The following is a 15,824-nucleotide window of genomic DNA, read 5'->3' on the forward strand; positions in this document are numbered from 1 at the left end:
GTTTGCTGTTCATTTCTGCAGTACCGGTACAGTATAGACATTTTCCCTGAAGTTCTGGTTAGTATCTTCTGCTAATTAAGGGCATCAGCAGTTTCCATGAAGAGGGTTAGAAATAATTGCCTGTTTGATGTATTTGCAGTCTAAAGTGCTTTGCCTGTAACTTTAGCTGGAAGCAAGATAATTATATTTCTGCTTCTGGAAAGACACCCAAGAACACCGTCTCCTTTTCGGAAGGAACAATAGTAGTGATAAACATTTGCAGAGATAAAAGCTGATATCAGTTTGCTCAGGGAAAGCAATGCCTACCTGTTTTGTTATATGACCCATATGTATGTATGTATGTTTTACAGTTCTACCCCCACTCTTCTAAAGAGCTCAGAGCAGCTTAATGTGGTTTCTTGACAGCTTCTCATTCATGTAGCTTAAGGGTCAAACTAGCTTCAAAAGTTGTAACGGTATGCTCATTTTCAGACCATTTGCTGGCAGGCTGTGCAACAAAACGAGTACACAACACTGCTTTTAGCTAGATTTCCCCCCCCCCCAACTTCAAGCTGCAGGATTTAAAGGGTAGATAGGTAGATATGTTCATTCTAAAATAGGCCTTGTGCTAGATTTACGCATGTAGTAGAATCCCAACCTTCGGTTGCTAGTACTAGTTTTCTTATTGTAAGGTTTTTTTTAAAAAAAAAATAGGAAGCACAGAAAGACAGCTTCACCTACCTTCCAATGGTAATACAGTCACTATGACTTCAAAATTCTAGCTTTACATACATCAGCTTTGCAAAACTCTCTTTGCATCCATCAGTAACTAACTCCTAGTGTCTTGTACAAATTTTTATTAATGACACAATTTAGCAGCTGGCCATAGTTAAGCATGTTTAAGGCCCATTGACATTTGTAGGTTAGTCAAACGTGTCTTGCTCTTGCTGACTAGTTCTCATAAGTGCTTAACTTTGACAATTGGGTCCATGAGATGAGGTGAAGCAACCGCCACCAGGGCAGCAGATCTTGATGTCAATCTTTCTTTTTTCCCACCACCCTCGTTCCTGATGCAGATCTTCCTGACCCCCTTCTTCACAAGCAAGGATGGTGGGGTGGCTCCATTTTGGGGTCTGACTCGGGTGCCAAAATGTATTGGGCCAGCACTGAGCCAAATAACAAACCTGTGTAAAATGAGAACAGTATCCACATTTTTCTTGCCAAGGTAACGCCTGGGCCACAGTGACTTGGAAAAATGAAGGCTCACTTTCATTTAGAAGTTTTCAATGCTGGGTTGCAGATTTGAAATCTCCTCCCTTCTAATAATGTCCACAGCTCCTAATTAGCAGAGAGCCTTTCTAATTTGAAATCAGGGAAGGATTGCCAGAAACTAGGACAGCTGAAAGCTGTGCATCAGCATAATAGGGTGCTTCATAATTTGCTCCTTTCTTGTTTTAGGCTAAAGTGTGCTGTACATGGCTATTATGAGGCCTCTGGAGGCACTTAATTTAGCAGAATGCTCTTAAGCTTGTCTTCAATCAGTGTATCGCTCAGAATTAACAAACATCTTGATGATTATGATGCTGGAAAATGCATGAAAGAGGCCAAGGATTGAGGATGGTGGCATTTCAAGAGATTTAGTGGACTCAACCTAGAAATCTTATTCGGATAAAATACTCAAATGTCAGATAGCAAAAAAGGCACAGGGAACTTTGATTTTTTTTTTTTTTACTTGAATGGCAATTCTCTATACTGTACAAGAACTTTCTGAATTATGCCTAGAGTTGTTGGCTACTGTGAGGTGTCATTTTTTTGCTTTCAAGCACATATAATGTCTGTGGCTTACAGTGACAGTAGAAAACCTCTAATAATTTGTGAAGAAGGAAGCTGAGGGTTGAAATGGAGGTGGATGGTTGGCATGTTCTTCCATTTCTAACAAAGGATTTCTTGATACTTTTGCCTGTGTAGGAAACAAACAACAGCTGTAGCAGCCCTTTCATAAATATGAGATTTTACTGCCTCAGTTCCAAGCTAATCTCCAGGTAGCAAATGCAATTACTGCATTTACTACAGGAAGCACACTGCTCTGTTAACTTACACATTGCCAAATGGCAACACATCATTTGTACAACTCTCATAATAGGATTGTTTTGCCGTCTGGATGCACGATTAGCAGTCTGCCCTTGTGATTTTAAGACTTTCTCTGAACAGGAAACATTCCCTCTTACCCCAGCACCTGTAGTTGGCAGCCTTCAGAGGCCTCTGTCTGGCAGCAGAGCAAGCAAGGGTAGGAGCAAAACCAACCCCAACTGGGCTGTCCAATTCATGATGCAATGCTGCTTCAAGATTCTCTTGCCATGTCTTTTTAGAGATCTTTTCCCAGCTGTTGTTTGGTATGGAACCAATAACCGTTTGTCAGGACTACCAAAAATATCCTAGGATAACTGCTTATAAACAAAACATATTTATAATAGGCTGGTACAAGTAAAGCTCCACTTTGTGTATTGTGGGAGCCTTTGAGAGCCAGTGTGGTGTAATGGTTAAGAGTGGTAGACTCGTAATCTGGTGAACCAGGTTTGCGTCTCTGCTCCTCCACATGCAGCTGCTGGGTGACCTTGAGCTAATCACACTTCTTTGAAGTCTCAGCCCCACTCACCTCACAGAGTGTTTGTTGTGGGGGAGGAAGGGAAAGGAGAATGTTAGCTGCTTTGAGACTCCTTCGGGTAGTGATAAAGCAGGGTATCAAATCCAAACTCTTCTTCTTCTTCTTCTTCTTCTTCTTCTTTGAAGCTGCCCGGGGTGGGGTGGGGTAACACTCCTAAACATGGGAACTCTGAAGGCATGGATTGGGCTAGTACAGAAAATGCATGCTGAGAATGCCCTGTGACTATCATGTGGTGAATGCTTTGGGACAGATTTTATGGACCAAAAAAGGGCTATTATGTGGTGGCGACCATTATGCGGTGAAATATGGTACTAGCCAAAATGGCTCTGTTCTGCCTCCACTGTTGGAGGCAGTATGCTCCTGAATGCTGGGAATCACAAGTGGGGAGGTTGGTGCTGTGCTCAGATCCTGCTTTTTGGCTTCCCGTGGGCATCAGGTGGCCTCTGTGAGAACAGGATGCTGGACCAGGTGGGCCATTGGCAGGCTCTTCTGTTTTCTTCCTCTAAGCTCCCTCTGCTCCAGCATCTTCCATCTCACATCAAATTTGGCCAAAATGGCCTTTGGAAGAGCATCGTGGAAGCCCTGGTACCATTTTTAATCGCAGAAGATGTGGGTGAATTAGGCACGTGCTGCATGTATAAACAGTTGTGTTTAATATTTTTGTAAAAAAAAGGGGGGGTCTTTTTAAAAAAGGTTGGAGGTTTTTTGGCACTTTGATATACCTTGGGGCTTGGACAAGCCTGCTGAGACCTTTTTCTTGTGTACGGATGGAGCTCCTCTTGCTATATAATTATCAAGGTTCTAGCCTGAATCACAGGCATAGAGGGAATGACAAGAAACTGATCCCAATACATTTATGCTAAGCAATTTGAACCAGAACTGCAGGCCACAAAGTGCTAATCTATAATCCACTGTGGCAGGAGTTAAAAATAGTCTGTTGCTGATTAATTTTCCATCAGCTTCAAGATGCTGCTTCCGCTTCCTATAATTACAAAAGCAAAATAAAAACAACACTTGACAATGACCTTACAGGGCACTGCACCAAAAGTGTCACAGGTAAGATTCCTCTTTAGCCATGGGTAGGCAAACTAAGGCCCAGGGGCTGGATCCGGACCAATTGCCTTCTAAATCCGGCCCGCAGACTGTCCAGGAATCAGCGTGTTTTTACATGAGTAGAATGTGTGCTTTTATTTAAAATGCATCTCTGGGTTATTTGTGGGGCATAGGAATTCATCAGTGGACTGGCCCCCTGCTGAAAAAGCTTGATTGCTAGATTGTTACATGTGTCATGGTACGCAAGTATAATAAATGGCCCGTCGTATTTGATGATAGTATGCTGCCACATGTTTAACAAATACATTAAAAACACAAGACGATTTTGTTCTTAGTGCAGAAATAAATGGAATTGCAGTGTTTATCTGGTTCATTATAGCATGTGTAATAGTGGTTGGGGGGCCACATTCACCTTTGACCCAACCCTCTAGTGGGCCACATGCCATTTCGGGTGTGTTATGGTGCAGTATCCCCTTACCTCAACATATACTCTCACGTGTGTATATGCAGATTGTAGGATAGGAGATAGTGAACTGCCCTATTCATAACTGACCTAAGATCTTTCACCATTGGCTTCTATGTGTCTAATCGGAATAAGGAGGATATCACAAGTGCTTTAGGCTGCAATGCTATAGCTAGTAACTGTTGAATGAATGCACTAAATTCAGTGGGACTTACTTCAGACAAGGCATGTATCCTGCAAGTCTCTTTTTTAAAGAAAGTTATTTTCCTTTGCTTTCCAGTAATTATTTGATCAGGGCATTTAAGATCAGGTTGCTTTTCTTAAAAAAGTTTTCTTCCTCACTTCCCCCATTTTCTTGTTCTTCATATATTAAATTTGAGACAAATCTATAGCTGCCTATTACGGTTTCCATGAACTTTCCCCTTAAAGTAGTTGAAAGCTGTTTCAAAAATATTTTTATTTATTTGATGTCTATTTTGTTCTTACATGCATTCCCTCTCTTCTACCTATGCCTTCTTCTCAGAATTGTTGATTATTTTCCAGCTTCATAAAAAGTACCTACTGGGATTCTCATATTCCTGCCTGCCCTCATTTGAGCCTGTCTGGTTTTCTTGTGAGAACAGGTCCGTTCTAGCTATACAGGTATGACAACACCTGCCCACACTTAATCTTCACCCACAAACTTCCAGTAAGTGCGAAGGGAGGACAGAAGCTAAAACTAAAACCTTTTTTTATAAAAAAAATGTATATATGCTATCTTCTGCAGCAATTACACCAATGATTAAGCACAAGAGATAAAACTTGAATAATTCATGTTACACAATTTTAAACCGCAAAAAGTGATTGCCTGATTTTAATCCAGAGAAATTACACACAGAAATCCATTGAAATTATGCTTCACTTTCTGTAGTTTGTTTATTTAAAGCACTTGGGCTTCATCCCTGTATGACTGTACTTCCCATGACATATTTTTGGCAGTGTTTGACATACACAGGTCAGAACCATTCACATGGTTGTAGTTTTGTGGGTGGCACAAATGCAAGGTAACATGCCCATGTTTTCCACAGTCTTTGAAGCTACCTTTATTTAGTATGTGCCATGCAGGAAAAGAAAATTGGCGGAGCTTTGATTTAAATAGTATTTATTGAATTCACATTTCTAGTTATCTGAATACTGTGTAACTTGCCGCCTTCAGGAAACGCACTTAAATATAGGAATATATTAATGGATCTTTGTCAAATATATTTATATATACAGGTGCCTCTTTAGTTTTTCCATACAAAAGAGTTTGGCTGTAATCTAATGAACAAACCATCGATCTATCTTACAATGCTGCAACCTGGTCTCTGAATTGGATTTAACCCACGAAAGCCATCTCTATTTCCCTAGGAAATACTTTGTTGCCCGTTAAACCACATGTAGGTACCTTACAAAAGAGAACTTTCATTTGAATCAAGCCATTTGAGTCTTAGACGTATTTCTTGATCTCATCATACAAGACCAATACAAAAGCACCGCCCATGCCTCTCAGCACATTGGACCAGGCACCTTTGAAGAAAGCCTTGCCCCCTTCATCTTTAGCTATCTTCTTCCAGCAGTCGATTGTGCCTTTGTACATGATATCAGCTGTGGATGACAAACATGGACAGGTAAAACATAGTTACATTACCTGGAGAAAAAGACCATCGCAATACTGCCATAATTCCCCACCCCTCCCAAGACCTGGAATGCAGTTCTCTGCTCTTTACTTGCTTCAGAAGGAGGACAATGAAACTATAATTTCACCAGCAGCACCACAAAGAAACCACATTCAAATTTGTCACCACATTCTGGGAGTGAAAGAACCTTCCTCCCTTTGGTTTGTATACATGCATACTAAAACCCAGTACTATAAAACAGGACAAATGTAGATAAATATAACTTGCCCAAAGACTGCAGAACCGAAATAGCACTGTGCTATTAATGCACTTTACTACAAAATGTAAACATACACCAAACAGAAAAGCTGTAATATAAAATCAAATGGCATTGCTCAAGGAAACTGCGTCAATAATAATAATTATTACGGTCAATTGCACCCGTGTCTCTGTTTCAATCTAACCTCTTAAGGAAAAGTACTTGGTTTTTAAGGCTTCTAGCTTCCCTTGAGCATTTAAAATGGAGGATTTTTTTTGGCAACATTACAAAAATGTAGGGTTATTTTCTTACCTCCTTTCCTGCCAGACTGCATCATCATCCTACGTCGGACAGTGTCAAAGGGGTAAGACACCAGCCCAGCTACCGCAGTAACGGTCTGTGCTATCATCCAGCTTACTATGATGTGTACATTCTTTGGATCAGGCAGCATACCTACCATTGGGAGTAGATTACCCGAAGACAGGAGAAGGAAGAGGAAGAGGAAGAGGAAGAGGAAGAGGAAGAGGAAGAGGAAGAGAGAGGGGTGGGGAGAGGGTGTTATCAGTACTACTTAATCAGTTCTACCTCAAGCAAGACCAATCATGCCAGTTAAGTTTTGTTTTATACCCAATCAATCCAAGTCACATGATAGAGATTCCTGCATTGCAGGGGGTTGGACTAGATGACCCTTGGGTCCCTTCCAACTCTTAAAATTCTATTATTCTAGACGTCAGCAGCTGCAGCAGAATTCCAAGGCGAGTCATTTTGCATGCTGCTTTGGGAAGACGTACATATACACAGATGCTGTTGTGTTTTTATAGCTTTACCAGATAGTAAGTGCATTCACACAATCAATTAGCATCCTAGCCTTCCTCCAACAAGTTCAGGTGGCAAACATGGGGCTATCTCACTTTATCCTAACAGCCCCATGAAATTAGGCCACTCCCAACGTCTCACTTGGTATACTTCAGGAATTTAAGCCCACATATTCACAGTTCAAATCCAGCACTCAAACTATTACACTACAATGACACTTTTGGGGAATTGCTTCTACTGCCAGAACTTAACAACAGAGTAGGAACCTAAGGAAAGGTATTTTTTTTACTAGGTGGGAATATTTAGCTTCATGTCTAGAATATCCATATGTACTAACCTCTTGGCCAGTTGGGCAAATATTAAGAGATGATTGGTTGAAGGAGACTAAGAGCCTTGTATGATGAGAGTCACAACAAGGGTAGGATAGGTATCTGAGTAATGGGGCATGGGAAGGGCAATTAAAAGAGCCTTACTAATCAGTGCATGGCCCTATGAAGTTAACTCATAACTACATATAATACAAATTATACCCATTATAAATATTTGAAAATACTTGGATGAGGAGGTGGACATTTAAGAACTGCCCTGTTTTCTTTCTTTCCAAGAAAAGGGAGAAAGATGAAGCACACTCCAAACCTGTCTTAACTAGAAATACTTACCAACCTATTGAAGCAAGAAGAACCCTCTTTTGGGAGCATGTTTAAATATTTCATATTCTACATTCAGGGAAAACGCTATAACTCATAGAATCTAGGCTGTGTTTTGCTACTCGACTAACATCAAGTGGCTTCCCTTTCTTACCCTTAGCTGTATCATAGACGCCAAAATACGCTGCTCTGTAGATGATGATGCCCTGGACTGAAACATTGAATCCCAAGTAGAGACCCTTCAGGCCATCAGATTTGTAGATTTTGGCAATACAGTTGCCCAGCCCAGTGAACTGCCTTTCGCTCGCCCCTTTGCCCACATCAGCAGCTAGCCTGGTCCTGGCAAAATCCAGCGGGTAAACGAAGCAGAGAGAAGTTGCTCCTGCAGCACCCCCAGAGGCCAAGTTGCCGGCAAAGTAACGCCAGAACTGCTTGTGCCTGTCCACACCCCCAAGGAAGATCTGCTTGTACTTGTCCTTGAAGGCAAAGTTGAGGGCCTGGGTGGGGAAGTACCGGATGACATTGGCCAAGTTGCCTCTCCAGAAGGAAATGATGCCCTGCTCCTTGGGGATCCGTATTACACAGTCCATGATCCCCTTGTACTGCTTATCAGCTGTGATCTGTTGGCTGGCATGCTGGACCTGTTAAAGGAAGAAAAGGGATGGGAAGAAAGAGAGATGGAGAGAGGGAGGTGGGAAGGAAGGAAGGAAGGAAGGAAGGAAGGAAGGAAGGAAGGAAGGAAGGAAGGAAAATCATTGTGGCACATTATACACAACCTCTCAATTGGAAGAAATAGCCAATCCTATCTTTGCACCTGCCGCTTTATCTTTGATTACTGTTTGGTGCCAAAGTTGGCCATCCGCTTGAGATTAGCATCACTTGCTACAACACCAGGGCATAACAGCTGCACATAATGTGTAACTATAATAACTTACTTGACCATTAGAAATGGAAAGTGGAAGAACTGTAGTTGCTCCTCCTTCCAATCAAACAATTAAACCCCCCCCATACCCCCATATGAAGTTCTTGATAGGCTATGGACTAGCTTGATTTTCTCTATTATGCACACACTTTCTTTTTTAAAAAAACCATGGTGATTAGGTAGCATATGCAATATTAAATGGAGACTGGCTACATATGCAAGAAGTCATTCTTCCGTTTATACGGCCCTCCCGAGAGTTCATGTCCTTCAGCTGACCTCCAGTTAGCTATCAAGCTACTGATCCTAGTAGCAAATAGCACTTTCCCCCCAGATTGGTTCAAACGAAGGAAGTTTCCCTGACACATATATGGTACAAAACACCATTCCTTTCACAAAAGTTTTTTGGTGTATTTTTTTTACAAGTCATTGGACTTAATGGCCATCTGCCATATACATGCAAGCACACACTGAAAAGAAAAGAATAAAACACCAAAGATTTCAAGGCATTTCCCCCAATGCTCAGCACACTTGCAGATCTGTGCTATAAACAGAGCCAAGGAAAAAAGAGCTGCGCTGGTCTTGTGTAATCAGAACTGCACAACTGGAGTTTCCATATTTAGTCACTTCAAGCTCTAGCCCATCTGACAGTAGAATTCCTGCTCCACTCCTGAGTCACAGGAAGATCCTTTCCTTAGAGATACAGCCGAGCAACAGCTCTTGAGGGCAGGAAACTTAAGGCATCGCCATCACCAAACCATCACCACTTCTAACAAAGGACATATGAATTTCTAAGCCAAAAAACAACAACTTGTTGTCCTTGTTAATCTGGAAAGAACGTCCCTGCCAATTACTTTTAGGTCCACAGAACGATGCAACCTTTCCAGGAACAGGTGCGGGTTGACTTTTTGGGCAGCTTATTTTGTGCACGCGCAAGCACACCACTTTAGAAAACCAACCTCCTTACCTGTAGCAGCAGTTTCACTCTTTCAATAGGTGCTACGGCAGTTTTGGAAATGGCAGCAGCAATCCCACCAGCCAAGAAGTCCTTAAGGAAACTGAGAGCTTGGTCAGACATGATGGAGGCAAGTCAGAGCGACACACCAATCGCCCCCTCCTCTTTTCTTCCTTTTATTATTTGTTTTCTTTTTGGCTAATGGAGGAGCTGTCCACAGGCACCTCCCCACCCAGCTGCGCCCCCCCAACCTAAAGCACCCGCGTTCCAAATGGACGGACCCTTACCCCTTTTTCAGCTATTTATAGCTCCCCCCTGGGTCTCGCGATAGCCGGAGGGGGCCGGCCGGGGGCCGTTCCGCGCGCACATTGGCTGGGACCCCCCGTGAGGCGAGGGCACCGGGGCAAAGCCGCCATGCTGCTCTCCCCTGAAGGGGCAGCCCTGGCGAGGGGGACGTCTCGGCAAGGGCAAAGTAAAGTTATCTGCTGCTCCCTGTTGGAGAGCGCAATGTCACGGCATGTGCTCGCGCTATTATTAATAGCACACGGGGCGGCCCTGGCGGGGGCGAAACTGACACTCTCTGGGCGGAAGAGTTAACCCTTCCACGGGGCGACCGAAGTTCTGGCGAGGAGGAGCGCAAGTGGCGGCGCGGGAAATGGGGAAGCGCACGAAGATGCGCGCTGCGCCCTCGCGATGGTGGCGCGCGCGCCTGTGCGTGCTGTTACAACATACGAAATAAAAGAAACCCGCCCTTCTTCCTCCAAAGAGCTCAGGAGGTGGGGTTCCATTTTTTAGCCTGCACAGCAGCCTTATGAGGTAGGCTAGGGAAGCTGAGATACAGTGATTGGCTGAAGATGTATCTGCCCGGGGATGGAGTCAGGATCTTCCCGGTCCGTGTCCTTGCTACTGGGTCACACTCGTTGCACCCAAACATTATTATTTTCAGTTTGTAAGCCCACTGCACTGTGCCTCGCATTTCTTTTTATTTATTTATTAAATTTTGGAAGTAGAACACAGACATTGTGGCTAATAGCCGGATCAGATCAAGTTCTTTATTATGCACTCCCTAGACCTGAACAAGCTAGTGGCCACTGATAGCCCTGTCCTCCATTCACCTGCTTTTATTTCCAATTTAGTATAATTAGGATTGTGTTTTCATATGCCCTTTGCTTTGTCTTTCTAATTCTCTATTGCCTACTCTGGCTGGCAGCAGCCCACCAGTGTCTGGGGCAGAGACCTGTCTCAGCTCATCTGCAGAGATCCTTTAACTGTCAACTTGTACCCTTGCCCATGAAAAGCAAGTGCTGCGCCATTTAGCTATGACCTTCCTCATGTACACATATGTTTTTGCCTTCATAATTTACTTATTGTGCATGGTGAACTCTGAAAAGTAATGAAGTGAGGAGTGTGCGTCCATATTTAAGATGCTGATCCTGGAATTAGAATATGAAGGGAGACCAATGAGTTTTCTTGCAAAGCGCAGAGCTGCAGCTTTAAAGTTCCACTGAGAGAGAGAGTATCTCATGCCAGCAGTTTCTCTCCATTCATGGATGTAGTGAGGAGGAGTTATTGCTCTTTTCCTAGTAGTGCCTTGAAAGGAGAACCACTGCATGTGATCAGAAGGCAGGTGTCACTCTTTAGGTGGAAAGGAGGCTGGTGGGAGGTTCCAGGAGCATATGACTAGGAAATGGAAAGTTCGTAACCCAAAATATGAACTATAAGTACAGGAGGTGCTTGTATACAGTATAATCCGGTCACTGCCTGACATCATGGATCTTGTGGATGTAGGCATATCAACCTGGGAAGGCAGCCCATTTAGGAGAAGGAAAACTCTGACCCTAAACCTTGCAGAATATATTCAGAAGAAAAGGCTAAGGAGTAAACCCTATACAAATCCGGAGTGGAGATCCTAAGACGGTTGGATGGCGCTTTGTGCACCTTCCGGCAACTTCTGCAACAAAACTGGTGCCAAACATATTGCTCTGCTTTCCTTTGGACCATATCAGCGAGGCTGATGTCATCTGGGCAGCCCAGGACCTCTGTGCACACTGCCCTGGCTTGCACCCTGGGGAGTGCCGCTAACACAGTGGTTTGACTTCACCTCCCAGAGGGGCACTCCATCGTCTCTTGAGACAGACAGATGGCAACAACCATAAAATATTCTCATACTGTGTATACAGCATACATTTAAAGCACAATCCTCCACCCCCTTCCAAAAACATCCTGGAAACTACAGTCGTACCTTGGAAATCGAACAGAATCTGTTCCGGAAGTCCGTTCAACTTCCAGAACATTTGGAAACCAAAGCACGGCTTCTGATTGGCTGCAGGAAGCCTCTGCAGCCAATCGGAAGCTGCAGAAGCCCCATCAGACTTTTGGGTTCCAAAGAACGTTTGCAAACCAGAACACTCGCTTCCGGCTTTACGGTGTTTGGGAGCCAAAATGTCCGAGTACCAAGGCGTTCAGGATCCAAGGTATGACTGTATTTTGTTACGGGTGGTGGGAATTGTAGCTCTGTGAGGGGCAACTACAGTTCTCATAATTCTTTGGGAGGAAATGCATTTTAAATGTGTTTTAAATTTATGATGAGTATGCAGCTTCACATCCTTTGCATTATTTACTGGACAGGCATTTTCACAAAAGAGGCTCAGGCTGTGTGCGCACAACAGATTGGTTCTGCATTACTCCATTGTGTGTCCATTTGAAAATAGATGTAGGAGATTCTGGCAATGGGTGGTATATACAAGAAGCACAATCACCACTTCCTTCTCTGTTCACCTGCGGCATATGCAGGGAGGAAAAGGTATGGAAACCTAAGTGATCAAGTAAACACCTTTGTGGATGGCGCAAAGGAAAGGAATAGGTAAAGTTTAGACACCACTGTTGCCAACTTCTGCTCTACTTGTGAACCAGTTTTCCACTTTAGCTTCCAGTGCAAAGTATGTAACATAGACACCACTGCTATGCAAAGTAGTGGTGCAACTATAGAGAAAAATGGCCAAAGGAAGTTCTTCATGTTTATCAAAGCTTCAGGCTATGTGTCGCTCTGATTTCCTATCTCTGCATTATAAAGCCCTTTTCTTTATTGCATAGAGCTACTTTAAATACGTTGGGCATCTCTTACAGATCATCACAGCCAACTTTTCTTGCATGAGAGTTCTTGTACTTTAAGCAGCTGTACAGAAGTGGGAACAGTTTGCCATTCTAAGGTGGCAAAAGCTCTCCCATGCAATCTTTAAAGGTACAGGAGTCCTGCCATCCATTACATTTTGTCACCCCAGATCAATGCGGTTTCAGTGATGGGAAGGATAGGGTTAATTAAGGGGAGTTTTGTTGCGAAGAGGCAAGGGACCTTATTTACCTGGGACTACTTCCCCTGAGTTGACCTGTAGATCTCTCAGTAAACTGGCTTATTTTAGCACTGGCCTTCTGAGGTCAGATGACTTTTCACCTGAATAATAAGGTACAAAGCCAAAACTCAAGGACTTCTGCTGCTTGGAAAGCAGACTGCTGTAGCAACTGGATTCTTTCTCTGTTCTAAGACAAGTGACCTGAAATAACCTTATAACATATTCACTGTAATATTATCCCTGCCGTGCATCTCCGGAGAGACCCATTTCCATCTTAGCCATGCTAAAATCACTATTATCTACCTTGGCTCTGGAAGATATGAATAAGGAAAAACAATTTTTATAACTTCCACACAATTCTGTTTCAAAATGTACATTCATTCCTCAGTGACATTCATCTTCTATTTTGTACCTGCAGCTAAAATGTTAATAGTTTCAGATTATGCTGGTATTTGCCATCTCTTCTGAAGTTCTAGCATTGGGACTGTGGCAGGAGTGAAATTGTCCAAGTGTCTAAAACACCTAATTCACTTATTGTAACTGCATTTATTTGGAGATAAGACCTACCATTGTCAAAGTAAGGTTTGCTTAACTGACAAGCAAAAGAAAGCCAACATGTTCTTTGATAGTTCATGACCAACCAACCAACCAACCAAAGCAATGACCAACCTAGACAGCATCTTAAAAAGTAGAGACATCACCTTGCCAACAAAGGTCCGTATAGTAAAAGCTATGGTTTTCCCAGTAGTGATGTATGGAAGTGAGAGCTACACCATAAAGAAGGCTGATCGTCGAAGAATTGATGCTTTTGAATTATGGTGCTGGAGGAGACTCTTGAGAGTCCCATGGACTGCAAGAAGATCAAACCTATCCATTCTTAAGGAAATCAGCCCTGAGTGCTCACTGGAAGGACAGATCGTGAAGCTGAGGCTCCAATACTTTGGCCACCTCATGAGAAGAGAAGACTCCCTGGAAAAGACCCTGATGTTGGGAAAGATGGAGGGCACAAGGAGAAGGGGACGACAGAGGACGAGATGGTTGGATAGTGTCTTCGAAGCTACAAACATGAGTCTGACTAAACTGTGGGAGGCAGTGGAAGACAGAAGTGCCTGGCGTGCTCTGGTCCATGGGGTCACGAAGAGTCGGACACGACTAAACGACTAAACAACAACAACAACAACTGCATTTATTTGGACATAAGACCTACCATTGTCAAAGTAAGGTTTGCTTAACTGACAAGCAAAAGAAAGCCAACATGTTCTTTGATAGTTCATGATCACATCAAGAAATAAACTTTTGGGATGTTCAGCTTTTCTTATTCCGGTAATGTCCTCAATTGCATCTCGTTGCCCTAGTCCCAATGCAATATATACAAGCACCAGAAGGTTAAAAAAAGGTAAGGTAAAGGACCCCTGGAGAGTAAGTCTAGTCAAAGGCAACTATGGGGGTGCAGCGCTCATCTCACTTTCAGACCAAGGGAGCCGGCATTTGTCCACAGACAGCTTTCCCGGTGATGTGGCCAGCATAACTACTGGTGCAACAGAACACTGTGACAGAAACCAGAGCACATGGAAACGCCATTTACCTTCCTGCCACAGTGGTACCTATTTATCTATTTGCACTGGTATGCTTTCAAACTGCCAGGTTGGCAGGAGCTGGGACAGAGCTACGGGAGCTCACCCCATCGCGGGTATTCTAACCACTGACCTTCTGATCGGCAAGCCCAAGAGTCTCAGTGATTTAGAACACAGCGCCACCCGCATCGCAGAAGCATCAGAAATGGCACCTGGAAGCTCTGAGCCACATACTCACTGGTTGCTTACATAGCGAAGCAGTGACATGGCCCTTTCTCCTAACTCGTATATGTAATATGCTCCAAGCAGACACATGATTGTGGTGATGCTTGATTTGCTTAATTCTTCCCCACAGACAGAAGTGATAGTGTGGCAGTGGGGAGATGTCCCCATGGTTGTATAGCAATGTAGACTACCAGCATCATATGTGATGGTTTGCAAGTGAGATAAAAAGAAGCAGGAAAGGGATGCAATGTGAAGGACTCCTAAGCAGTGTCTGGATCATAATTTTATGCATTATGAATATTCTGCAAAAGGTGATGCTTCATGTGAACTGCTCATACATTGGAAAGTTCATACAACCAATCTGATGTGCTGAAATGCATTGCATAAGGGAATTTGTGCTGGTGTCAGTATTTAAAACATAGCCATGCATGTGACTTCAGGAACAGAGCCAAGATCCCGGGTGTCTATAACGTCACCTGCTCTGTGTCAAGCTGTCACACAGAATGGTGAGCATAAATAGAACAGAACTTCTGCATGTGATTTCTGAGCAGTAACCTTTTCCTTTTTCATTTCTCCCCTTCCACATTTTGTCCAAAGGCTGCATAGGCTGCTGCTGAAGCAAATTAGCAACCTAGTGCCATTTTGTGTTCCTGTCTCTGTTGGCAACTTTCTAGCAAGCCTATAATGAAGTCAAGCAAGTTCGGAATCAGTAAAATTACAAGCTGGTAAATAAACTAAACTAAACTCTGGAAATAGTTAGCAAGGCTATAATGAAGTTGAGTAGGTTAAGAATAAATTACAAGCTGGCTAAAACAATGAATAAATCACAAGGATCAAAATTTGGAAATTTATGTTGCATAAACAATGCACATATGGGGACAAATTCACACAAAAATGCTAGTGAATTTTCATGAGGATTTAAAAAAAGAATGAAAAGTGACATGGAAATGTGTAGAACTTAATTTAAGAATGCAAATATTAGAATCTAAAATGGATATAGTCACCAATCCCTGGGAGGGATGTGCCTACATTGTGAGATTTGTAGGAGCAGTAGGTAGCCTAAGTTACATTTCAACCGAGCTTTGCTACAGCTGAATATTTTTCTGCCACTAGATGGCAGAGTACCCATTGCTTAGATCTGATAAAGTGGGCTCTAGTACAAGAAGATTTATGCCTCAAGCTCAGTGGCAGGCGGACATACATTTGGGGGGGCATGAAGTTTGAACTGTTTTGGAGGCCCTTTCACAATAAGCACCGAGATCTGGGTAGCCACTGTTATATT

At 43.1% G+C, this 15,824-nt stretch overlaps 1 protein-coding gene and 1 long non-coding RNA gene across 2 annotated transcripts in view; one reads left to right on the plus strand and one right to left on the minus strand.

Moving 5' to 3' along the window:
* Positions 1-4,438: 4,438 nt before the first annotated feature.
* LOC310770538 overlaps positions 4,439-15,824 on the plus strand; it is a 30,606-nt gene continuing 19,220 nt past the window's right edge. Inside the window, exons 1-2 of the long non-coding RNA XR_014552247.1 lie at positions 4,439-8,210; positions 8,251-10,169. This is a non-coding gene — a long non-coding RNA (uncharacterized lncRNA). The remainder of the gene's footprint in view (positions 8,211-8,250; positions 10,170-15,824) is intronic.
* Positions 5,285-9,546, minus strand: SLC25A4 (solute carrier family 25 member 4). The gene is made up of 4 exons (XM_083631349.1): positions 9,406-9,546; positions 7,674-8,160; positions 6,369-6,509; positions 5,285-5,786 (listed from the first exon to the last, which is right to left on the minus strand). The coding sequence occupies exons 1-4, from the start codon at positions 9,514-9,516 to the stop codon at positions 5,629-5,631; spliced, it is 897 nt and encodes a 298-aa protein (XP_083487475.1). The 5' UTR covers positions 9,517-9,546; the 3' UTR covers positions 5,285-5,628.

This window comes from Podarcis filfolensis (genome assembly GCF_964270895.1).
Source record: "Podarcis filfolensis genome assembly, chromosome: 9".
NCBI classification, from domain to species: Eukaryota; Metazoa; Chordata; class Lepidosauria; order Squamata; family Lacertidae; genus Podarcis; species Podarcis filfolensis.

Coding starts and splice junctions, on each gene's coding strand:
- SLC25A4 (XM_083631349.1), bottom strand. CDS start 9,516: ATGTCTGACCAAGCTCTCAGTTTCCTTAAGGACTTCTTGGCTGGTGGG. Junction 8,161..9,405: donor GAGTGAAACTGCTGCTACAG/GTAAGGAGGTTG, acceptor TTCCTTTAACAG/GTCCAGCATGCCAGCCAACA. Junction 5,787..6,368: donor GCAGTCTGGCAGGAAAGGAG/GTAAGAAAATAA, acceptor TGTCATCCACAG/CTGATATCATGTACAAAGGC.